Here is a 25,606-nt window from a genome sequence, read left to right on the forward strand (position 1 = left end):
GCATAGGTATGTATAGGGACGCGTAATTAGTTGTTATTTAGAATTAATAGGGGTTTTAGCTCTTATTTAGTGGAGTTGATGTTGTTTAGCTGTAAATAGCGTCTCTCGTTTGAAGTCACCATTATGGTGATTAGTATTCCCTTTGGTTGAAGACTTGGACCTTATTCAATTTTAATTACTTCTCTCCCAACAAGTGCAATATTGTTAGAAGGGTGGTTGTATTTTATGTTTTAGCACATATAGGTATATTATGCTGTGCCACGGGTCATTACCAATTCACAAGCAAGGGCGTGCTGCGTAGGCTTAAAGTGGGAACTGATGGGTACCGGGCTGCAGTGCTTCTGTTGGTTTATGTAGAGTGACAACATTTTGCAGTACAAGAATCTTTATTATATTTCCTCAACCAGACATGCAGAAACATCAACACTTGGCACACAACAAGTGTCGTGTGCTAAAAGTGGCAACAAAAACAATAACAGCAAATGAAACGATGCAACCGCATAATTTATTCATGCAGCTGTGCATGCTGGGAGTGTGGATATCAGACTATAACACTTCAAATTTGTTACAATATGATGGTTAAAAATGCATCTGTTAAACTGCATTAGAGTGTAACAGTTTAACTGTATATACACCCACTGAAAATATGAAGAGACCATTAAACAAAAATCTGAATTTACTATTTAAAGATATGTTTTGGTAAAATTATCATTTTTGTTTCATTCTGTGAACCCATAACAACATTTATCCCAAATTTTGAATAAAAATATTATGTTTATTTGCCTTTATTTGCAGAAAATAAGAAACAGGTCAAAATAAAAGAAAAGATTCCCTGCATTTTTCAGACCTTAAATACCGTAAGGAAAACAAGTTCATATTCACTTTTAAGCAATACAACAGTAGTATGTATTTTTATCCCTGTTTTCATGTGTCTTGTCAAGATGTCAGTCTTTCACATTGATGTTGGATGACTTTGTCACTGCTGAGGTCTGGTTTTGTTGGATTAAATGAAAAATCTCTTAATTTTTCCGCGGCTGCATTTATCAGCAAATATTTTGTTACACTGCCTTTAATACATTCAGTTATATAAGATGCAGGCTTCTGCTTGTGTTTCTCATCCATAGCTTTCTCATTCTCACCATCTCCCCGGCGGCCTGCCCAGCCCTAACCCAAGCCCCAGAGGTTCACTTGAAGTATCATTTTACCACACTGCACAATCCCCTCCACTCAGCCCGGGCCAGGTTCCGGACTCCCTCTTCTCTCCGCACATCTGGAGCACAGCTGGTAGAGGGCACGGGTTGCGCGTCTCCCGTCGTCTCCAGAGCATAAACAGGATGCAAGGTGGAGGCAGGTGACTCACGTATTCGCAATCGAGAAATAATTTCCTGCGCCGCAGATCAATGCGAGCTATTAAGCAGCTGTACGCGGTACTTTAGTGGGCGGAGGAAAGCCAGCCTCTGGTCCCATATGCTTTCTGAAAATCCTATCTATCAGGGTGTCAGAGCTGTCATGCCGCACTCACTTCGAGCAGCAGGCAGCGGCCAGATGCAACAGGAGGTCCTTGTTTGAAAAGTCGCCTAATTCACGCCAGAGATGGAGAGATGGATAGCAAAGTGGTTGAGAGAGCCAGAGCGGATTTGTTTACAGCAGCTGTCCAAATCATGAGCGTTAATTCCCATTTTCTTTGCACTTTCCCGTGACTTCGCGGACTTTGTTGACATTGAATGTTTGGGCCCCAGTAAGCCAATACCTAAACTAATTAGCCGGCCAATTACGGCAATTTTCCAATTCGGATAAATTTTTAGGTGACTTAAAATGCAGTCTCAGTCGAGCGGATAGATAGTTGGGAGATAGGCTGTAAGTGAAGTTAACCGCAGGGCTGAGCTTGGCGTTCTCCCTCTGGTGACTAATTGATTTAGCATAACAAAGCATAGACTGACATTTATTCATCATCGTGGCATTTAAGAATGCTTAAAACGTCCTTCCTCTGTGTTAATGGTGACACGAAATGGATTCTGTGTTTGTGTGCGTTCGCTGTAGGCAGTAGGTTTTTTTTCATTGAAAACCTTCCATCTAAAAGTCTGTGACTGCTCATAGATCACTTGACACTTTGTAAAGGTCTGATGACCAAAATGTTCCCAGCTGCACATTATAATTTAGTGACTGAAAGTAGCAGAGCCTCTCTCTCCATTTGTAGCGCTCTATACACATTGATCTATTAAGTTTATGTTGTGAGCTTTCAAGTGGCTAGCTCTGAAATCAAGTTGCCTGGGAAGACTCGGGCATTAGTAATCCATACTCTCTAAATGAGAGTCCATTAGCATAGCACGTCTGTTAGCACCTGAAATGATCAGTTCCCTGGGCTGTAGGACCATGGGAATCCTTGAGAGACTTTTTTCTTTTCGACTGAAAAAAATGCAATAAATTCCTATTGTGCTGCTGTCACGACAACCCAAGAGTCTTCAAAAGTCACTAGTCTTGTTTATTTTGCCACGTTTTGAGATGAATTGCACACACACTAGAGAAGTAGTGCCTGAAGCAACTGGGCATTTTATCTGGCTTCAGTTTATTATCAGAGACTCTGTCTGCCTTGATGTTTCAGTGGTAGAGGATAGGGCAATTGTATGCTCATACGTGTTATTATTACTCAAACTTGAAAGCCTATGTAGAGTAATAAAAGTATTTAAATTGAATGTTTAATTTGACCAGACTTCTGCTTTTCTCCAAGAACAAAAAGGAAAACTGAAGGATAATATAATAGATTTGGACAGATATACACAAGGATGTGTACTGTAGTATTTAGAGACCAGATTAGCGTATCATTGTGTTGGTATGAAAACACCTGGCAAACCAGAATTATTGGTATTTTTCACCAATAAATGAATACATAATTTATTCACATTCATTTCATTTTAAACGGATATGGCTTTTTCTTCTTCTGCAGAACACAAAAGAAGATATTTTGAAGAATGCTGGTAACCAAACAACACTGGCCCCTATTGCCTTCCATTATATGGACACAAAACCGAGACATTTCTCGAAATATCTTCTTTTTAATGACATGATGATGCACAAATGATAACATAATTATTTTGGTTCCTCTAAGCATCAAATTTTGTATGTAAAAAAGTAAAACGCAAGTATACATTTATACAGATTTCTGGTTGAAAACGACTTAATGTATTTTTCAGAAGAAAATTCTGATCCGCCTGATGTAGCGATCTGCCTCAGAGCAAGTTGACGGAGAGCAGGGAGGACCTGACTGGTCTATATCTTCATTCATTTCCCGCTCCGTTATTAAATAGTCAGTTACATGTAGTATGGAAGCCATTGGCTCGGCAGATGTAGCGCTATGTTAAACTTTATATCACTTGAAAATGGTTTTCAAGTGCATTCAAGACTGAGATCACCTAGCTGTAAAATGATCTGTTTTATGGTGCCATTATCAGCGCAGTATTTTTTAAAGATGCAGTTCACTATAGACTCACGGGACGCGGGAATATGCGAAGAGAGAGAGAGAGAAAGGACTGACTTTAATTGTGTCCTTGATAATGGACAGGATTTTAATAGCTCTAAAATATATTAGTTATACTCTTTAAAATTCTGCCTGGAACGAATATTATTTAATGATCCTTTAATGATTTTTGTAGTTACTGTGTATTCTGCTCGACAAAGAGGATTGTTTTTCTTCACAATGCATTCTTCATTTCGCATTGTGTTTGTTTTAACTGTGATTTTATACTCTTTACAGTGTCGGTGCCAAAAGATGATATCAATAGTGACCTCTATGACATCAAGTAGAAAAGAAAGAGAGAAACAAAATAGGCGTATAGCAGAGAAAGGTTTCATTGTGGTAGCCAAAATGTGACCAGTGTTTTATATCGTACAAGTACATCCTTCTTACGGTACGGCCCTCTGCCAGCATTGATACTTCATGGCAGTGAGCCATCAGCTCCCACTATTGTATACAAGGACTGAAGACACCACCGAGGAGAGAGAAAAAGTGAGAGAGTGTGTTATATTTCGTATGTTCTTATTTTGGGTCACAAGGGAGGGGCTCTCTTAGCTTCTCAGCATAGACTGGCTGGAGTCTATTGATCAGCCCTTGACTTCTGCCAACAGGAAGGGAGAGAGCGAAAATAGAGAAAGATAGAGAGAGAAATGGGACAGAAGGAAAGCAACGAAAAAGGGAGAGAGAATAAAGCCGACCTGGCTTTTTAGTCCTGCCGGTAGAGGAGAGCTTAGATGAGTTTGTTTAATTCATCACTGTCTCTCATTCCCATGGACACCACAGGGACTGAGATGTTCTTGAGCAGGGACGATGTCCCATCCCAGAATGCTTTTGTGTGCCTTGCCGTTGCACTGTTTGCTGAACTCTTGTCAAACTTAATATAAAGTTGGAGTTCCAGGAAAGGAAGCAGTAAGTAGATTCCAGGTTATTGACAAGATGCTGCCGCTCAAAAGTCATCTTAATGTTCTTGTTAAAGACACGTGACTTTCAAAAGAAGAGACATGTATGCATTTTGATCTTTCTTATTAAAACTGTATATGTAAACACGTATATACAGTTCGGACCAATGTTGAAAGCGTAAGGAAAGGTTTTTGGTGCTGAAAGCCAGTGTAGAAAAGCTGAAAAATGATGAGATGTATGAAAACGTTGAAAAGATTTACTCCCCCAGGGGATGTTGAGAGTGTCCCTCAAGACCAAAGCACAGCTCAGACCATAAAACATAAAAACATATGAGCTGTCTTATGCACACATACTGCACGGAAACAGCAGCGGGCCGCTGACTGAACCCAGCGGAGGGGCTCGAGCCTTGAGTCCTTATTGATCATCACTGGCGCTTGTGAAACCGCTGGTCACATCATCCAGTGAACGTACTGTACGGTATGTGGGGTAGATTGAATATTACAGATCAAATGGTGCGGAAGGAAAGCACAGCATATCTAGTGATAAAAGGATGTTTAAAAATCTGGAACGTGAAAGACCAGTTGCCTAGTGGGAATTTACAGGAAAGGAAATTCTCTCCCGATACAGAATGTTATAAATTGCTGCGGTTATGGTCTATACGCTTCAATTTAATCTGCTGGAGATGATAAATTATTTTGGTTATGAATCCAAAGCGAAGCTAAACATAGGACTTGCAGGAGAACTGTTGGAATGGCTGTAGCCATTAGTCAATAAATTAAAAAGTAATTAGTTTCTGCTTCTGTGCTCTATTTGAAGAGTTATACACAGGTGTAATGAAAATGTACCTGCGCTGTTGATTAGTAAAAGGAAGAAAATTTCAAAGATAAGTTTTGCCTTTGAATTTCCCACGACGGCGTATCTGCGGCTCCTAAATGCCACGAGGTTTGATGGCCAGAGGAAACTATTGCTTGATGAAATGATTACAATTTTCTTTCTTTAGTGGTTTTCAGTATATATACTTCATCTCCATCAGTGTCTAGTAATGATTATGTAGATGTCTTGAAGTGTTTGATGAATAGGAAACATTCAAGCAAAGGGGGATGATGAGATCTCGACCTTTTCCCAAATGCTGACCTTTCAATCACGATGCAGCTAGCGTTACATTTATAATCAGCGCTAATCAGACGCATGGAGGCGCTGAGACTCTCGACAAGCCAAATCCAGCGTCTCCCGATATCAATAACAGTAAACTCTCATGGATTTTTCCGCTAATAATACATGAAACGACTGGTAATATGTCAGTGTAAAATAAATAGACGCGCCATATCCCGACTTGAACTTTATATGGGAGGCTTTCAGATAAATGTATACATTAAACAGGTCTCGATCTGCTGCCAACCTAAGGGAGGCATGAGCCGGCATTAGAGTGTGACGGATGATTTTGAGCTCTCCCGTTTAAGAGATTGTTAGGATGGAGGCAGGTGTGCGCTGATAACATTAGCGCATCGGTAAGGCAGCCCCCACCTCCCAGACAGGCTTTCCGACTCTCCGCCTGGACTAGCTCCGTGCCATTGTGCGGCCTCTTTTTGTGGATGTACGTGACTGGTTCCGACAAGCCCCCGGCTTAACGCGTCAGGTTTACCTAATGGAACCGGACTGCCTTTCTTTTTCACACCATTGTGTGTGAAGAGCGCCAGTCACTCGCCCCGCTTTTGTGGTCGGCCGGCGTGGAGGCTATTTGTTCTGTCTGCCAGAATGAAGGGTCAGTGGAGAAGGAAGAACAGAGAAAATTGGAAACACAGGCACAATCAGAGTGACAGCGAACGACGACAGCTTTAGAGATAGAGACAGGAAGCCAGAGAAGAGATAGAAATGGCGAGACGAAGTGTGGCGACATGAGTTTAAGGGGTTGAGTGTGACAGGTACTTGTGCAGAGCCTTGCAGAGTAGACCACCTTTGCTGGACAACAGCAATATGTTGTGCTTTTGTTGCTGGTGCGCCAGCCTTATCTTTTCTGTTTTAGATACAGATTTACTTCTACGTGACATTCATAATACCAAAACAAGTCAATATTAGAGTTAAATTTCAGTAGTTTAGACTAGACAATGGATTCAGATGTTGTATAAGGTCAATTTGGAAAGGCACAGAAGGATGTGTGTTATCACCAAGAAATTCCTCTATATCGTTCCTAACCCTTCCTTATTCTGTCGGAGAAGGATAATAGTTGCAGAAGCTTCTATTTGCTTTAACCTTTTCCATACAACGAAAGTGAATGGTGACTCAAGCTTTGTTATTTTCTTTTTTACATGCAGTGAAAGTAAATTGCGACTCAGGCTTTCTACCTTTTATTACAAAGAATGAATGTAACTGGTGACTGAAGCTTTCTTGGCTTTTTTACATACAGGACTTTAGCTTTCTACAATTTTTACAGTATTGTGAGAACAAATGGTGAATGAAGGATTCTATCCTTTTTTTACAAAGTAAACGGTATTTAAAGCTTTCTCTTTTATCTTTTACATACAGTTCACGTTAATGGTGACTGAAGATTTCTATACTTTTTGTTACATACATTGAAAGTAACTGGTCACTGAAGATTTCAGTTTTTTACGTAAAGTGAAATAATTGGTGACTGAAAAGTTTTTTTGTGTGTGTTTGAGAAAAATACCTCATTCAGGTTTGGATTAACATGAGGATATACAGAATCATTTTTTGCTGAGCTGTCCCTTTAACCTGCAAGATTGACCAGCTCGAAATCGTACTAATCCAAGCTGGTCTGTTCTGCAGGAAAAGAAGCGAAGGGAAGATGAAATATGGAGAAAGGATAAGGACAATGAGGCAGATCAGTCTCAGCTGAGGGCGCAGGCAATTAGAATAAAATGAGCTGGACCTTGGCAGAGGCCGGGGCAGAGAGAGAGAAGCTGGTGACAGAGCGAGAGAGGATGAGGAAGAATATCCCGGTGATTAAAACTGAATGATTAGCTCAGTCCGTAAGCGCCGTGAGCGCTGTGACGGGGTCACCTGCGCCCTAAAGGTGTGACGTGTGTCTGACAGTAATGAGATCGCCTCTGTGCATGTCCCTGTAGGAGCTTCGATGGCTGAAACCGCCAACTCTCAGTCTGCTTCTCACTTTTACTTCATATGTGACACAATGTCTCTTCTGTGAACCGTCTCATTCTGACATCTATCATACTATCTTTTGCTTTGACATTGAAGGGACAGTTGTCCTTGTGAATACCGTGTCTGCACGGTATCACCACTGTCAAATCTCTGGACTGTTCCAGAAAATAATAGCCGCACGGTCATAGAGCAGAGAAATAGATGTTCTGTTAAAAAAATTGAGGCATTAGAGTTGCCCTCGCGTTTAATATTTCTGCTCTCCAAGATACTGTCCCTCAACAAATTCACAGTTTTGTGGAAAAGACTGCCCCATAATGCACTGTGACAAGATAAGCGAAGATGAGAAAATATCTCATAATTGATCATAACTGTATTCAATGTAAAACTGTTATTGTAAAGATCTTTAATTATTCATTATATTCGTACTGTTCCAAACTAATGAGGTTACAAAATGTAAAATTATGTTTCCATAGTAAACCTGTGTAGGCAACAGGGAGAGGTTGTTTTATGATCATGGGTTTGCTTTTCTTTCTTATATAAAAAAAATAAACTACACACTGCTGAGTACACTGCAGACAATAAGGACAGCAGCCAAACTAATGCAAATCAGTCATTAATATTTCAGACAGCAAGGCCACTTTAACAATTCAAAGCGGAGGACAAAATGACTGCGCTGGACCGCGAAAAACAACTCGGCTGGCCCCTGGAGAGGACCCTTCGTCTGCCCGTGTGAGAAACGGCTTTGACTTAAACTTGCTGATGTGGTATTGTGATTTTCTTTCTGGAGGGTCCGAGAGGCACAGGGTGGTCTTTATTGAACGTGAACGAGGCCTGCCTTTGTAAATCCGGGTTGCACTGGGTTATCAGAGCATACAGTGGCTGATGGAGCTGAATGGGGGACTGATGCAGAGTGCCGCCTGCTATCCAAACAGTCCAGTGGGGACACTTTATCCCAAAGGTACTTGAGCCCAGTGTCTCTTTCTAACACTTCACTACAGATGGACACTGAGGGCTCTACAGGTGGTCCATCTGAGTATAAGTGTTATCGAGAGAGATATCAACATGACTCAACTGCACCACAGATAGGCACAGTATTGATGGAAGCTTTGAGCGTCACGAGAATTGTAAGTGGCGTCTGCCACCGATAGCTTTACTGTAGTTGATTTAAAGAGTTGTCAAAGTTTTGAAAGACAAATTAATTACAGTACCATTCAAAGGTTTGGAGTCACTTATTCACTGGTAATTTTCATCTTTTTTTACAGTTTTTCCTTCATTTTAGGATAATGGTAAACGCAAGCAGTGCCCATTTAGGCTGGACTCTTGCTGACTTTCTTTTGTTTATTGTTCAGTTCAAGTAATCGTAAAAAGTACATTCATTAAATTTGAGATTTGTAATAAAATGAATTGTGTTATTAATACACTCAACCCAGCGTTGGGTCAAAAGGGACCATTTTAACTGTTGAGTTGTAATTAACCTGTGCTGGGTTGTTTTAATCTATTGTAGGGTCAGATATAATCTATTTGCTGGGTTCATTTAACCCAACGTCTGGAGTCGTCCCTTTCTGACCCAATGGCGAGTTGAAATAACCCAGCATTTTTTTGAATGAATGTATCATATAATATGTTGAAATATGTTTGTCTATGCAAAGCTAATTTGCTAAAACAGTTTATTTTGAATATGTTTATTGCTTTTTTTAACCACACTTAACTTCACAAATTATAACAAACTTTATTTAGATAATTTAAATTATCAAACAGCCAACAAAAAAAGGAAAACAGACAAAACTAATATATATAAATTTAAATTAAATTAAATATAGAAAAGACACAAAACAACATAAAAACACATCTTAAACGGCTCCTAATACAGGACAGAAATTTCTTACATAACTTCCATTATTCCAGTGAATATCCCTTCATTCTAGTTTGCTCAAACATTTAATCATATACCTTTAAATCATGTTATCATTTTTAGGATCATGATAAACATTTCTGTCAGGTGACTCTAAACCTTTGATCGGTATCGTGTATAGAGCCATAAAGGCTTAGAGATGGGCTCCTGTGAGCCCTTAAACCAGTAAACCACGTTAGTGACCGCATAGCCACACCATGGCAAGCAACTACAACTGTTTCATTATCATTTTCTTAAGAAAAATATACTTATCACAGTCAGCTCTGAATTCTAAGGTCTTTGCCGGAGTCTTGCCACGTTGCGACTGAAAACATAGATGTCAGTGTTTAGATGTGGAGGTCTGACATCTTAGATCTCAAAAAGATCTTTACAAAACTTGAGCTCTTTGAGCATCGGAGCACTTAATCAGCTTCTCTCTGTCATCTTTGCTGCACGGTAAAGATATTATTGTGTCTTCTGGAAAGACTAGCACTGATTCAACAGGCAATCATGTAGAACAGAAGAGAAAAGGACTTGAGCAATAGATGGCCAGCCATTCCCTTCACATCCGTCAGCAATTCTAGGGCTTGGGTCCAGTCTGATTGATTACAAACGCATTGTGTTCTGTGGATAAGCATTCAGTAGCGCAGAGAGAAATTAGCCAATGGTAATATTTGAATTTGTTTGACATGTTTATACAAATATTGGGAATTACCAGTTTGAAATGAAAACATATTTTTCCTAATATGTGTCATGATTGTGTTTTGCTTCTTCTCTCTCTCTCTCTCTCTCTCTCTCTCTCTCTCTCTCTCTCACACACACTTTATCTCTCTCTGCTGGCTTAATAATCAGTTAAGTTACGTCCACACAGTTAGTTTGAGGTGCGAGGATGAAATGGACACTAGGATGATAGGTGTATGTACACTAATGTTTTTTTTTGTCAGGCACCCTTTTAAAAGTAGAAAAATAATTCTGATCAAAATTTGATCATTATCTGTTTTTTCCTGGTTGTTATTGTTGGCATATACTGTAAAACTAAAAAATAATGGAGACAAATTTGAATATATGTTGGCCCAATAATAATATTGATGAGTATGGATATAAAAGTTAGACATTTTGATTGAAAGATTGCTGTAAGATTCAGCTTTATGTCACTGTTTCTGTTAACTGGGGGAACACAAACGAACAAATAATGAAAATGTGTATACTTCCGTGATGCTCTGGGCAAAAATGGTGTTGTGATGGTGTCTAAAATCTAAGACAGGTAGTCAAGAACTGAATAGGCAGCATTTTGTGCATGAAGGTATCTAAAAGAAGAAGTCAATAATATTGTGTCTATATAAAAGACAAGTGAGTAGTAAACATTTTTTAATGGTTTTTGTTAATTTTTAACAATAATTTAATATGAATGGGGTCTTTTCATTGAACCTTTAACGTACCTTTTTCATAATAGCATTGCATTTTTTACATCAGTGACAAAAAACTGAAAACGGTCAACTTTTTTATCCATTATTCACCAGTATAATGTGCCAACACTTAATCCATTTTTCCATTATTCATTAGCGTTATGTGCCAACAACACTGCTTAGCATTCATGGATAGCTGAGCAGATTATGTTGTTGTGTGTGTGTGGGGGGGGGGGGCTGGCTTGGGGGTGGAAGAGTGAGGTAACAGGTCAAAGCAACCCGCAATATAAAAACAGAGAGGTCGAATCTGCGGTTGAACGAATCCTTTATATTTTTGTACATAGACCAGCAGTATTGGCCGGGATGCTGTGATGTTAGCTGAAAGCAGTAGACACCTGCAGAGCTTTTTTGAAAACTGGGCATTGACAAACCTCCTACCAGGATGTGTGCGCTCAGACCGCTCCATCAAACCTAAGCAAGCACCTTACGAATGACTCATCATTACCGCGTGCTAAAAGCTTCTGGAGTTCAAGCCGACGTGGGGACACGACTGCTTCCAGCCAGCAAATCGCGTGTCTTGCCGCCGCTCTGCTGGGCGTCAGTTGGAGGACAGGCGGTCGGCCTGTTGGAGGGGCTGACAGTGGCGGTCAGCGAGCCCTGGGGGAGAGGACGTCCTGCGGGGTGCAGATGGGGGTTCTGCGGCTCGCCGTCAGGACAGGTGGGCCGCTGTCACCCCATCCCAGCAAGCAGGTGGCCTCTTCCCCCCCGGAGGTCACCTTCACACGCAGCAGCGCGAAACCTCCTGCCGACTGCCCGCTCGCTCATTTGTAACACCTCTACACCCACCAACAAACACACAAACACTATTATTATGACCAGAGTGTCTCTCCTGTGTCTCTTTCACTCACCTATCTGCAGTCAAAGGCCCTTGTGAATCAGCGCTGTTGTGTAAAAGCTCTCGCAGCCAATCGGCTTATGCCTCATCACACCTCCCTCCGTTCCATAACTGGTTCTCAAAATACATCTGTCATTGATCATCCCTGTCTGCCACCGTTACTTGCTCTTGCAACTCCCACAAACCAATATAGACTAATTAAAATAACAAAGTTCTGTCAATAAACCGAGAAGAGTTGTATAATTACGGTCTGCGTCAGGACGTCATAAGCAGGCAATGTCACGGCCCTAACGAAGGAAATAAATCGATCGCAACTAGACAAAGCGCTGCTTTACGATCCCCTTCCCCTCGCAAACACAAAGGCAGTCGTAAAACGCGTCCGGGGGAAAGTTTAATGTCAGTCTTAAAGTGTCGGGCACCCTTTGTCAGTTTCACTGCCATTCCCTCAACGTGACAATGGGAACACCGCAGTCTTTGCTCTCTACTCAGCCTCATTAGTCGACTCTTTCCTTTTCTCAATCGCTCTTTCTCGTCTATTCTCCCTCCGGAGACAAGTGAGTGACAGGTTTCCCCCTTTAACTGTGCATTTCGGTATTGACAGACACACACACATCTTGCTTTTAAACCAATTTGCAGTAAGAGTGTGATTTGGCGTGAACTTGAATGTGCCTCCCTGTGCTGGATGACGTGTGTTTTGCAGGGCTAAATGTCAAGCAAGGGTGATTTCATCCAAAAGAAGTCAATTTCCATCTTTCGGCTGCTCGGATTTCAGGCTGGGGGGAAGGCGGCCTTTTTTACTTTCGGGCCAGAGGTGATGCTGCCAAGACCTAAGGCTGCTGAAGGCCTTCCAACGGCTCAGCTGGTTCTTCTGAAACACGAAACGCATTTGTCTTCACCATCTCAAGTAATCCGAGAGTTCACATTTTGCTTTACTTAACCCTCGTATTCTGCTCAAATTGACTTTACTAACTTCATGTTTGCTGTCCCAAAGACTGCAAGATTGGAAAATACCAATTTACGATATACACCTCTTCATTTTTTTTATTCTTTTAGTATGTTTCTCTATCCTAATCAAAAGATATTTATGATTGTTTAATGACTTGTACAGTATTTACTGTCTCTTCATGTTGTGTCTCAGACACCAAACAGAAGTTTAATGTTACGTTTTCCACGGTGGACAATTGAGATGTTATCAGGTTAGAATTATAACCAATTCTTGTACGACTTAAAAGGTTTATGAGCTACATTGACTTTCAGACTCATGAGGACAGAACATGAGGGTTAACAAGATGGAACAGCTCTCACTGTGAAGCTCCACCAGGGAGCAGCCCGGTCGGCGTTTGTTTTTTTCTCCCTCAACTATTTGTACCATGACTCTGAGTTGAGGGTTTCTCAGCGGGGCTGTTAAAATGCACTTCTCTACTGAAGGACTGCAGAGAAACTCATCCATCGAAAGTTAAAAAGAGATTAGGTGTGTGTGGGAAGACAAGGTTCACACGCCAGCAGTCCTTCTGTCCTATTCTTGTTCTCTCAGAAAATGAGGTTGGTTACAGAACACACTGTGAGGTGACTCTGGGTACTTGTCTAAAACGTAGTGATGTGTTACAAGAAAGTACAGAGGAACTATGAACACTTGAGATTCTCTTATTCTGTGTTCACTATATTCCACATCTATCGTGCTATGATCTGCTGCTTCTGCTAACAAACTTGTTCAAAGAAATCGTTTGGCTGAGCAGAGCTTTGCTCAAAAACTTTAGATGTCAATGGAAAGTCCCCAGCGTGACTGAAGAGCAAGCGTGTGTGTTTGTTTGTGAACTCGTGGGAATTCTGAGCAGTCACTGACCGGGTGCTGATCTCCGATCTCCAATTAAGTGTGCGGCGCTGGTGGGGCGTGCGAGGGTCATGATTGATGGGTGAAAGGTGAGATAGACTCTTTGATTCGCTCGACCACCCAGTGAGAGATGCAACTCAACTGTAGCTTCTCCTGATGACCTTAGACCCAAGACCAAAAACACTATATCATATACAATCTCGCTCACACACCCATCCTCTCTCAGTCTGATCATCTATGATTAAGAGCTTTCTTTCTGTCTCTCTCTCTCACTGTCTCTCCACCATATTTTTCGTGCAGAATTGCATTACAGAATCATAAGTCATCAGTTTTTTGATGTCGATACAGTGAGTGCGAGATGAAGGATTGATATGGAGCGGTCTCTGGGTTGGAGTGAAGGACATCCCCAGGTGATCCATAAGATCTACATTGACATCTCATCTGATGGGAGGACAAAAGATGGTCTGCTCTGACACCAGTCAGTAATATTGAGAAAATGTGGACTCTGGAACGAGGAATTTTACAGTAAAAGCCATCCATCTTATTTACCTCTGTATCATTTACAGGTCTTGTAAAGCTGTATTGATATTCCTCGAACAATGCAGAAGTAGCAGAAAACTGTAGAGAGGCAGTTTTCTTCTACTTCAGAGATTACTGCAGCTGTTTCATTAAAATAACTTGAAGTGTTGTAGTAAAATAAAGAGGCTTCATGATGCCATTGAAACCTTTTTTTGCTTAAATGGTTCCATAAAGAACATCTTTAACAACTGAAGACCTTCTTTCTGGCCCACAAAAGGTTCTTTCTGTGATTATAAAAAGTAAGAAATGGTTCTTGGTCTTTTGGGTAACCAAAAACGGAGACACAATGCCTGACCAGAAGTTGACTTCCGGTCTGTGTTTGGTTATAATATATGTCATTTATTACAAATATACAAAATTTTATAAATAATAAAATACATACATGTGTAAAATAAAATCAATACAGTATTTTCTTGTATATTTGTATTAAATTACATTAAAACGACTCAACATTTATTGATTCTTGGTGGAGATTTGCCAGAAGTTAAGTTGGTGCCACATAACGTTGGTTTATGTTGTTAACACTTAAACTTTCTATATGACATCGCTGTCAAGAACCTTTTGCAGCATTTACATTTTTAAAAGCACCTTTATTTTTAGTGTAAGGTTAAAGATGGAAATGATCTGCTGAAAAATATTAAATTCTCAGCATACAGATGTTAGCTGCCAGCAATGAACCAAACTGGGGTGTTTTGGATTCATTTTGATAATCCTTATGTGTTTCATGACCCTGGCAAAGCTGTAGAAACATTTCATTTGCACAGAACCATTCTCACCTCTTCTTTTGCTGCCTTATATTGCTGGTATTTCAGCTGGAAATACAAATGTTACAAGCTTATGGCTTGTAAACAAGAAGCCTTACCATTTTTCCTACATTATTTGCCAGGTTATTACAGAGGAGCGGAGAGTGTTCAACCAGATCTTTGAATTGCTGTAGAGGAATGATGAGATCATCTAACAGGCCTCCTTCCAGCTGCTCTGCCTAGCTGTTAAACGCTTATAAAAATGTCTGCGCTCACTTTCTCCGTCTCTCTCCCACTCTTTCCCTCAATGAGTGTCAGGAGCACGTCGTGCCTGAAATTATTACGTGAGAGAAAAAGAAATAGAATCTCCATGTCCCCAGGAATGATAAATGTGCCTCCCCTCGCATCACTTTCTTGGGAGGATAGTCTCCACAGTGATCCACCGACAGTTCCACTTCCTGTTGTTGATGCTCCTGGAGGAGATCTTGATAACTGTGGTTACGGTGCTAATGTATGACACGTCCATCAAATAAGCCGCAGAGAATGAGTGTTGTATTCTGTAGCATGGAACTCTGAATATGCATCTCGCTCTTTACTAAATAGTCGCATAATCAAATAAGCACCGTCGGTAAAATTGTAGCCAATTCCAGTTCTGCGAGGTTTTCACAGCCGTGGCGGTTTTAGATTTAATTGCGTGGCTATTCTTAGCAAGAGCACAGGAAAAGCTCTGGAGGCTTTAGATATTTGCGAGCTGCTACACGAAATTAGGCGGTAAGCAATTCCCGCGCACCCAAGTTTTATTGAGAGTACGAAGTATACTCTTCACAAAATGTCAGAATAAGTAACGGCGACGAGAACTCAGACGGCAAACAACACGCTCTGAGAAGAAGAGAGAGAGAGGCAGATAGATCTCATTTACAATAATCCCACCAGCGATCAGCACAGGAACCCAAGAACATGCTTCCTCTGTTCACTTAAATTAGCGAATAACAGCCAATATACCCAAGGTTTGCGGCGTGTTTCATGGATAGGATGAGGAACCTGATTTTAATAGATTCGACTTTACAAACGCTAGATTTGCATACAAGCGCACGCCCTCACGCCCACGATGCCGCTACTCCTGTGAGATTGAGAGAACGCTCCGAGAGCGTTTTGTGAAACCGAAATGAATTTGCCTCCCTGTGGAAGGTACTGGACAGCCTTAGAGAGGCCCTTTTGAAGAATGAGGCCAATGTAGCGCCCACCCCACACAGACACAGCCTCCCGAGCCACATCGACCAACGCTTTGATCCCAGCCTGCTTGGTGATTTATTCACGCACGCCTGCCTGCTCTTCAAAAGCTTTAATTAAAGCCGGCTACAGCGGTGTCATTCCTCAGCAGAGAGAACGGCCCAGCAGGCTCGCTCGGTAACACAGTGAGCCATTGAACGGAGATCAGACGTCGTCCCATCGCCCCAAAAAACAAGCTGTGATGTCATAAGTACATCTTATTTTGCTGTCGCTCGATCTCTGTATGTGCACCTCTCTCAGGTCTGAATATCTGCTGTCCCATCAGTGGCTCTGTAAGGCTGAACTCTCCATTTGGGTGGCGTTTGGGCACAGATAAAAAGCACAGGCCCCTCCCCTCCGACATCCTTTATCTTACCCCGTAGGTCCAGGAAGGCAGAGACATTGTGCGAATGGGTGTAATTTATTTTCTTTTTAAATTGTCTCGACTTCTTCCCATCACGATAACCGAGTCTGGAACATCTGTTTTGTGCTGGAAGCAACAAGCATCAGTTCTCAGGCAATCAGATATGGGAGAGAGAGTTTGGAAGTCACCTGCCGGAGAGGTCAGATTTAGACTTTACTGCCTTCACATAATTTTTGTTTGTGCGTTGTAGGATTGTTGTAGAGGACATGATATGCTTATAAACAAACCTACACCATCATACACATGCAGCGCTGTCTAAAAGACCTAATTCTATTGTGCATTATTTAAATTATTACAGTATTTGTTTTTAATAAATTAGGTTTTGATCATCAATCAAAGCTTAATTTGATAAATGAACGTTTCTTTGCGTTTGGTGTTGGAAATATTTGTTATGCCAGACATGCAGTAGATGTATTCGGCTGCTGAATTTCAATCTAAGGGCGGTGGAAGATTTACATTTAAAATAGTTTTACACATAAATCACTTCCTGATGGTTCTGTCTACTCATCTGCACATCATCGAACCCACATCGCGCTCCGGTTCCCACTGACACTTGTTTAAGAAGTCCGTAGGATACTTGACTTTCAGATAATTGTCATTTGTGCTAATTGCACCAAAGTCTATTTGGGTTGCGCTTCACAGATTGCACATGAAAAATCGAGACTGAATCCAAAATCGCTTTTATTTGCTGTCCAGTGGAGTAGACACGGATGCACAGTTTGTTTTCCCAGACTCCAGAATACATTTACCTCATTCGTTTTAAAGGGACAGTTCATCGTTTATTCACGCTCATGTCATTTCAAACCTGTATGACTTTCTTCTGCAGAACACAAAAGAATATATTCTGAAGAATGTTGGTAACCAAACAACACTGACCCCCAATGACTTCCATTGTATAGGACTTCCATTGCATGGACTCGAAATCACCGAGACGTTTCTCAAAATATCTTCTTTCGTATTCTGGTGAATAAAGTAATGTAACCCTAACCCCAGGTTACATAAATTACTGACTTGGCACTGAAAAGGAAATGGACTAGTATTGTATCTTGTGTAAAGCCCCTGGACCCCTCCAGGTGTGTGTGTAGAAGCGCTCTCGTGATGCATCACTCTTTGTGAGCCTGTCATTATGACTTGAGGGTATGGTATGCTGAATGGTGATTCAGTGGAGATTGACAGGCAGCTCAGTGTGTGTGTGATGTACACAACCAGTGCTGGATGCTGTGCGGTTTATTTTATATTCAGGGTGTGTGTGTGGTCTGGTTTGTGAGTACGCACCTGTGAGTATCAGGGCATGCATGGGTTTATGTCCATTCGTATGGTGCACATTGTACATGAATGATGTGTATATCTGTGTCTATGTTGGTCAGCTTTAACCGGATGTTAGACGTGGCGTCTACAAGCCTGATGGGTAATTGATGACACTTGCTCCTGTGGAGATTGGCATGAGCCTACCTGATCTTCAAAGCTCTCCGTCTCTCTCTCTCACACACACCTGTGTATATACTCACAGGTCGAGAGCAGAGAAAAACAACAAGTGTTGCATTAATCAAACAGCCTGTTCTTTCCAGGGGAATTGTAGCACTTTAGAAGAACTGCCTGGTCTGGTCCTTTAGTACCACTAGATCACCCCAGCAAACATTGCACCCTCTCTAATGCACTCTGTTGACAACTTTTCTTCATCAGAGTTACCGTGGTCATAATTCTCACGCTTCGCTTTCGGGCGTATCAGTCTCAGAGCAGCAGTAGCCCCAAAAAGTATTCGGGAACTTAAGCCACAATTAAAAATGTATGAATGTTATTGCATTAGAGAACAACATATCAAACCAAGTGGCATTTGTTTTAAAGAAAGAAAGTGTAGCATAGTTTTCAAGCAAAACGTTTCACGAGAAAGTTTTTATAGGTTTTAAATTATGAAACAGTGGATGAAGGATGAAGACACATTCTGGTCGTCATGTCCTTGTGATGAAGTACACCTGTGGATAACTTACGGAAACTAACTTTATACAACCACAGAATATGACGGTCGGACAGTTTGTTCTGTAATAAGGTCAGCAGCGGGTGTTTGGTTTGATATTTTGTTATTCAATCTAATGAAATTCATATATTTTTGAGTATTTTTTTTGTTTATCCAAGCCAAACTTCTTCATCCCGCAAAAGGATTTTTCAAAGTAATAGTCTACTGGGTTAAATCAGTCTGGGGGAAATGTATACAGTATTCAGAATATCGTTTTCTCTTTGGTAGCATTGTCGTCATACTGGTGTCTCTTCCCTTGCCTTTGGTTAATTTACATTTTTGTTTGATTAATGTCTGACATTCATTTACACTTTAATAAGATGTATTGATTCATGTTTCAGTACAGATCTGTCTTTGCTGTTTCAGTACAGATTGCTCCCTTTGCTATTAGATTTTTTCTTTTTAATTTTCTTTTTGCCATTTTTACCACTTATTTATATGTCAGTGGAGAGAAAAAGGGAATTGGACAAAGTTGATTGGAACTCCGTCATTATGATGAGCTCAATGCGTTAATCAAAATCACAATTCGACCTAAAGGAGTGAATGAAGTCTTCCTCTTATTTGAGAGTACACGTCGCTTTAAATATTTTAAATCTTATATTAACTTAATTTTAAACGTGAATTTTAACGGAGGTGTTCATTTATTTACTGTTAAACCTTTTAAGTGGAATAAAACGCTTTATAAATTAAAATAGATAGGACAAGATTCTGGTAATTTCCTAATGTCATTTGGGAACGTGAAACACATTTGTACAGCAGTTATTATTCTCGTGTAGACCAGGCCTTCACTCATCGGGCGGTCATATTGAATGATTAAACTAAATATGTGAACGCTATTATGTTTGGTAAATGAAGGTTCTCTTGAGATTCCGGATGAGTCCGTGTGCAGACTGAAGGCCAAAGCTGATTATCCTCTCGGCTAACCTGGTGAGACTGAATCACATTGAGTTGTTCTGAATAAAGGCGTGATAAATTTCCATATTAATCTGTCACGTTTAGGCCTCTGAGACACACGAGCCTCCTGTCGCTGTGCCTTGATAACAGCGAAGTTGGCATTTCACCGCAACATATAAATATGTATAATTCTGGTAAGTGTAATTGAATGGCTTATGTACACAGACGTTGAGACAAAAAATCTCACAGGCCAAGCACACGCTGCTCGTGCCTCAGAATACGCCTGTGACTTAAAGTAAAAAGTGCTCTCCTTCAATTTCCTCGAATTGAAAAGTGCTGCATTTGTAATGTTTTTCATAGGAAAATGCTTTGCGCCGATAAGTAAGGCACAAAGATCTTTGACCCCCGAGCCTCACCCCAATTCCACAAGCTCTCCCGGCGAGGGGGAAGGTCCTGAACCCGATGAATTTTCTGCCTTATTCATTTTATTCATTCATTTAAAGATGTTTTGGTTTGTTGTTTCACCTTTGGATGTGTAGATACATGCAGTGTACCCGTGGTCTTAGCAAACATTTGAAGTGTGCAGGACTGTTTTCTTGGAAAACACAGGGTTTGTATACTGAGTAAGGGGGCGTATGCACAGAATGATGGAAAGCTTTCTCTAGGTATTACAGACTTCAGTGTGTTATTTGCCATTGCGACTGTCTAACGTGTGAATGTTACAGCCAACAACGTCCATCTGCCACATGAACATATAGAAATGATTTAATAAAAGCATTTAAACAACACAGAAATGGAGTCGTGAATATTCAACCGTGTGCACATCAGTGTTGGGTGTAACTAGTTACAAAGTAATTATTTACTGTAATTGAATTACTTTTCCCTTCAAAAAGTAAAGTAAGGGATTACTTTTCTGTAATTACTTACAGTTACTTCTTTTGTAATTGAACTTAAAACTGTGCAATGTATGCAATAGTTGAATTGACATTAAAATTCAAAGTCTATTTTAAAAATGCATCCATTAATGTATCTTTCACATTTGTAATACTTAAATCAGTTAATGAGAGTTCTTTATGTAGTTTTATATTATTTATTTGAATGAATTTAGTTTAATGTCTTTCCTTGAATCACTTAACTCAAGGTTGATATAGAATGTAGAAAGTAATTAGCAATAAGTAATTAAATACTTTTTGGAGAGAGTCATTTGTACAGTAATTTAATTACACTCTTCAATATGTTATAAGTAACTAGTAATTAATTACTTTTTCAGAGTCATTTACCCAACACTGGTTCTAATAATGCATGTGTGTGCGTAGATGTGCTTGAAATCTGATTAGGTTATTGTAACTCCTCAGGTCTTCCGAGATTTTCCTCCCCTTTCTTCCGTGCCACTTTCTGTCCTTGTGTCTCGGGCTCAATCCCACAGCAGGCATCACAGGCAGCAGATTAATGACTTAAACAGTGTCGACATGGTCCCGAGCTCAGAGAGAAACAGAGAGAAACAGAGAGGGGAAGAATGGATGCGTTGCAGCAGGAAGTCTTTCAGAATGACATTCAGACAGAGGAGACCAGCGTGTTGAATGAAAGCAGGCGCGGAGGATGAGAGGTCCTAGATGATGACACGATGGAATTGAAACAATGAGAGATTGGAGGTGGGATTAGAAGCGGAATTAATTACGGTTAAGGTCAACAGATGACAAAGCGTGGATTCATAGAATGGGGGGAATGAAGGAGAGATGGGCAAACCGACGTGGCAACCACCCCTGGCACTTGACAAATTGGCCGAGGGAGAGGGATAGAGGATTTTGCATGACAGATTTTGACTGGCATCTCTAATTAAAAGGTGCTGTCGGGGGGCACGGTGTAAGGAGAGAGGGGGCCCTATCAGCCCCTGAGACTCGTCCCCGGAAATGATTGATGAGCAATTGCAAGATAAACAAGACGCCCCATGAGCTGAGCTCCGCACTGATGTATGCAGTATTATAAATAAATGTGAGCCGGAAAGATATGATAAAATAAACAAGACAATGCAGGCAGACAATGACTTGCTGTTTCCAGTGAGGGAATCGGTTTGGGTACATTGGGTGTGAGAGAGAGAGAGAGAGAGAGAGTGGTGAAGTATAATATGTTCGCTGCCATGCTGGGGTAGAGTGATGGCTGGCTAACAGACGTTAACTGCATCTGGTTTTGTGGCTGAGACTTTGCTGAAGCGCCAGAACTCCCACACTCCCTAACTCTCAAGCAACAAAACTGCAGCCTCCTGGGACCTAACCAGACTCTGCCAGCCATAGATGCACATTAATGCCTTCGCCTGTAGCTTTATACTGAGTGTGCAGCTCACGCTGTGTGTGCGCAGACGCGCGGCCGAGACTCCGGGTGCGAAGGCGTGTTTTTGCAATACCTTATCACCCCGCAATTATTAGGTGTTGGGGAACATGTGCACTGTCATAAAGAGAAGCAAACCGGGGCTCTTCAGATACATACACGCTATCATTATCAACCAGAGGGCAGTGGAATGGTAAAGTGTGAATGAATTATGAATGAATTGTTGAGGATGTTTTTCCGTGCGGCTTCCTGCGGGACGTTCTCCAGCGCGTGCTAGGCGCTGGTCGTCGTTTGGTATAAAATATGCTGTACGCTGTTGTTCCCTCGACAAATAAACAAAGCCATGTTTTAGTATGTTTGAAGCCAACATGCGCTGAAAAATGAGCTTGTGTGTTTTCTTAATACACAGTTTTGGTCTCTTAATGGTAAAAACACACTGAAATGCGCTTAATCCTCTTTCCTTTCTCTCTGTTCCCTCACGTCTGGATCTAGGCCACAGAATGGGTCGATGATCCTATACAACAGGAAGAAGGTGAAGTACAGAAAGGACGGCTACTGCTGGAAGAAAAGGAAAGATGGGAAGACCACGCGAGAGGATCACATGAAGCTCAAAGTACAAGGAGTTGAGGTAAGACCGCGCGTTTGCACCACGGCTCACGCAAGTGCCATAAGATCTGCTTTTAAGAAAAGACGCCTTGTCCTGTGTTTTCACCTTTTGTGCACTTTTGTGTCGCGTATGCACAGCGGACCCCGGTCGACTCTAACTTTTCCAGTCCACACTGAGAATAAAAAGTGGCCAAGCAGCAGCCCAAGTTTAGGTTTCCCTTGATAGCAAACAAAATGGAAGCAATTGTTTGTACCTTATTAAGCGCTGGATGTTTGCTCTGCTTCAGAGTGCCGGCATTAATCTTCCCCCATGCTGGGAACCACTGCCATCACAGGTAGACTGCGGGGCCCATTTCTGCTATTCCGCGCCCTGGCACGGCCCCTCTGCGTGCGTGTGTGTGTGCGCGTTTGTGAGAGCTCCCTTTGATTTATATCCACTCATACACACACCAAACAGCATGGCCGCTGGTCCAGAGTTTTGCTCTTTTGTTTTTGAAGGTTGTGCAGAACATCTATCATTTTTGGTGTCAGTTAGATAGCCCAGCCTCCTGTCGTGGTCATGTGTGGCTGTTTTGCACATACATACCCAAAGCCTACAAAGCGCACGTACACGATACACTTGCCAAGATGTGTATTTTTCTCAGTTTGTTCTCTCTTCATCCTCTCATTAGATAGTGAACAGACCTCACTTAACAGACAAATTTCTGCCAATCATTTTTTGGCAGAACATTATTTCACAGCAGATGTTTTGGATGAAGTTTGGAGTTACTACAGATTGTCTTGTTCTCTGGCCTTTTACATTGTACCCAAAAATTTCAATCCTGTGATCGTTTAGGCGCTCCCATTGTCAAACTTCAAACACTGAATTTTGTGGGGGATTTTAACATGTTTTTTTTGTTTAATATGTTTTTAGAAAGAATCAAAGAATAGTGACCTGTGAAAAGTGAATGGAATGAAAAACAAGAACCCAATATAAGTAGAGACATGTTAGTTATATGTCTACAAACAGACCCAAATTATTATTTTTCGTACTTTTCATACTTTTTAGCATATTAAAGTCGCCATTAAATAGAAGTAACGATCATATTCTTTTCCGTACCGTGGCATATATCCGAGGGAAACTGCTTCTGAAATGATAGAAATATAGGGGTGACTTAATTTCTTACATCGAGAACTGATTAGATTATTGGAAGATGGGCGTTGCTAACAAAATGGAGGCAGATTTGAATGCGAGTTTGCAGTCAATCGTGGAGGATTATTCCCTACTTGACTCAGCATTGGCACCCTCCCATAAAGAAAGCTCATGCCCTCGTGTCATTCCTCATGACATGAAATGACAAGAAGTTGTTTCGAGGTTGGTGTTTTTTATTTTAAATGAAGAGGGACAGATAAATCACTTATAAAAAACACTACAAAATTCCATTACATTTTTTTTTTCAAATTTGAGTTCATAACGTCTTGAAAGTCAGTTACAAAACATGCCACAACCATAACATGTCATTTGACAGCATCAATTGATCATTTAAGCGATGCTTGAAAATCATGTACGAAAATGAAATTTGAAAAAACTATTTGTGGTTAATAATTGCTTCTTACACAAAGTGTGGAAAACTTGTAATAACTGCTTCTCTGAATACACTCAGACAGTCAAATTTTCTTCATTTGTAAAAGTCCCACACTGTGATACGAGGGTGATTAAATGATACCAGAATGTTCATTTTTGCAAGAACTCCTCCTCAAAGGAAATTTACAGTTATAAAAGTTTCTCAGTACGTCTGCCAAAGTTCTTCACAGCAGAAATATATGAGAGTTCCTGCAAGGTTCTCCATATATAATGCTCTGTCATCTTATTCTCTGGCCCTTAGACACGCTCACTTCTGCTAAAGATCTCACATGAGCTGAGGTAACTCAGAGTTGAGCTCACTCACTGAGCTGCAGAAACCCTGGAATAAACCTCGGGTGTCTCAAATAAACATGTTTCTCTCTTTTTTTGTACCATCAGCCAGCATCACCAACTGTCATCTGGCAGGCTTATCTTCTAACATGCTTCCATATGTTTTTTCTGTATAAACGGCTGTGGCTTACAGTGGGCTAATTTCAGTTGGGCTGCGCGACAGCTTTGGGCGCTGAGGTGGACTCAGCAGAAAACAGCGTGTCTGGCAAGAGGAAAGAAAAGAGAGAGAGGAGCGCTGTGGAACACTTCCTAGCTCACAACAGGCTTAAAAAAATCCAACTCTGCGCTCAAACGTGGTGTAAGAAGAGACCACAGTCAAATGACCGAGTCACCGTAGGTGGAGTGTAATGAGGACTCAGTTGAGATGGTTCCAGCGGTGGGCGGACTCTGATGGTCTTGTGTTTATACTCTTCTTGCGGTATAATGGGGGAGAGGCCGTTCTGTAGGTCCTCCCGTAGTCCTCTCTGACGGTGCGGGTGGCGATCAATCAGAGCTGTGCTCTTCAGGATAATAACCTTGCCCTATCAGTCTGCCTCAGACCTGTTTACTGCAAACGCTCATAAATTTCGTGACCTTCACCTTTAGAGCAGTTTCACAGAGAGCTTTTTCACACAGACTGAAGGGTCCTATTTTTTAGAATTTACATTTAATGAAATATTAAATGTTTATTTAATTTTATATCATTTAAAGGATTAAATCATTTTAAATAAATCATTTAATGAAATAAATAATTAAATACCCTTTTAAATCGTAAAATTACCGTTTAAAACAATTGAGAAAATGCTTCCATAAATTTAACAAACCGTTTTCAATTTGTGTTATTATTGTGTTAATAATTTATTTCTAAATTCAAAAGGAATTAAATCAATTTTAATATGCATCATTTTATTAAATATGAAAAAAAAGAAATTGTGTTTAAATTAAATTTCTATATATATATATATATGCCATTATTAATATCTCAAGGGTTTGAAAATGGAGATTTGAATGTTTGGGAAAATTTAAATTTAAAGTTCCAAAAATATATAAATAAATAAATCCCTTTTTTAACCCTAACCCTAAATTTTATGTAATTGTATTAATGATTAAATTGATACATTATGGTCTTACATAAGAGGTGTACCATATGTAATGTATACATATATAATGTAGATTTAGATATATGAGGAGTTGACAGACTTATATGCAAATTTGTCCTAAGGTGTGACCGCAAATCACACCGTGTCAAACCATAGGACATATGTACA

At 40.6% G+C, this 25,606-nt stretch overlaps 1 protein-coding gene across 8 annotated transcripts in view; it reads left to right on the top strand.

The window, feature by feature from the left end:
• Positions 1 to 25,606, top strand: part of camta1a (calmodulin binding transcription activator 1a) — a 308,434-nt gene that overhangs the window by 156,297 nt on the left and 126,531 nt on the right. For all 8 annotated transcript variants that reach the window (XM_056733048.1, XM_056733049.1, XM_056733050.1 and 5 more), the window contains one exon: positions 22,292 to 22,427. In XM_056733048.1, coding sequence (XP_056589026.1) covers positions 22,292 to 22,427 — 136 coding nt within the window. The remainder of the gene's footprint in view (positions 1 to 22,291; positions 22,428 to 25,606) is intronic.

The sequence above is a fragment of the Triplophysa dalaica genome, chromosome 20 (assembly GCF_015846415.1).
Source record: "Triplophysa dalaica isolate WHDGS20190420 chromosome 20, ASM1584641v1, whole genome shotgun sequence".
In the NCBI taxonomy this organism is placed as follows: domain Eukaryota; kingdom Metazoa; phylum Chordata; class Actinopteri; order Cypriniformes; family Nemacheilidae; genus Triplophysa; species Triplophysa dalaica.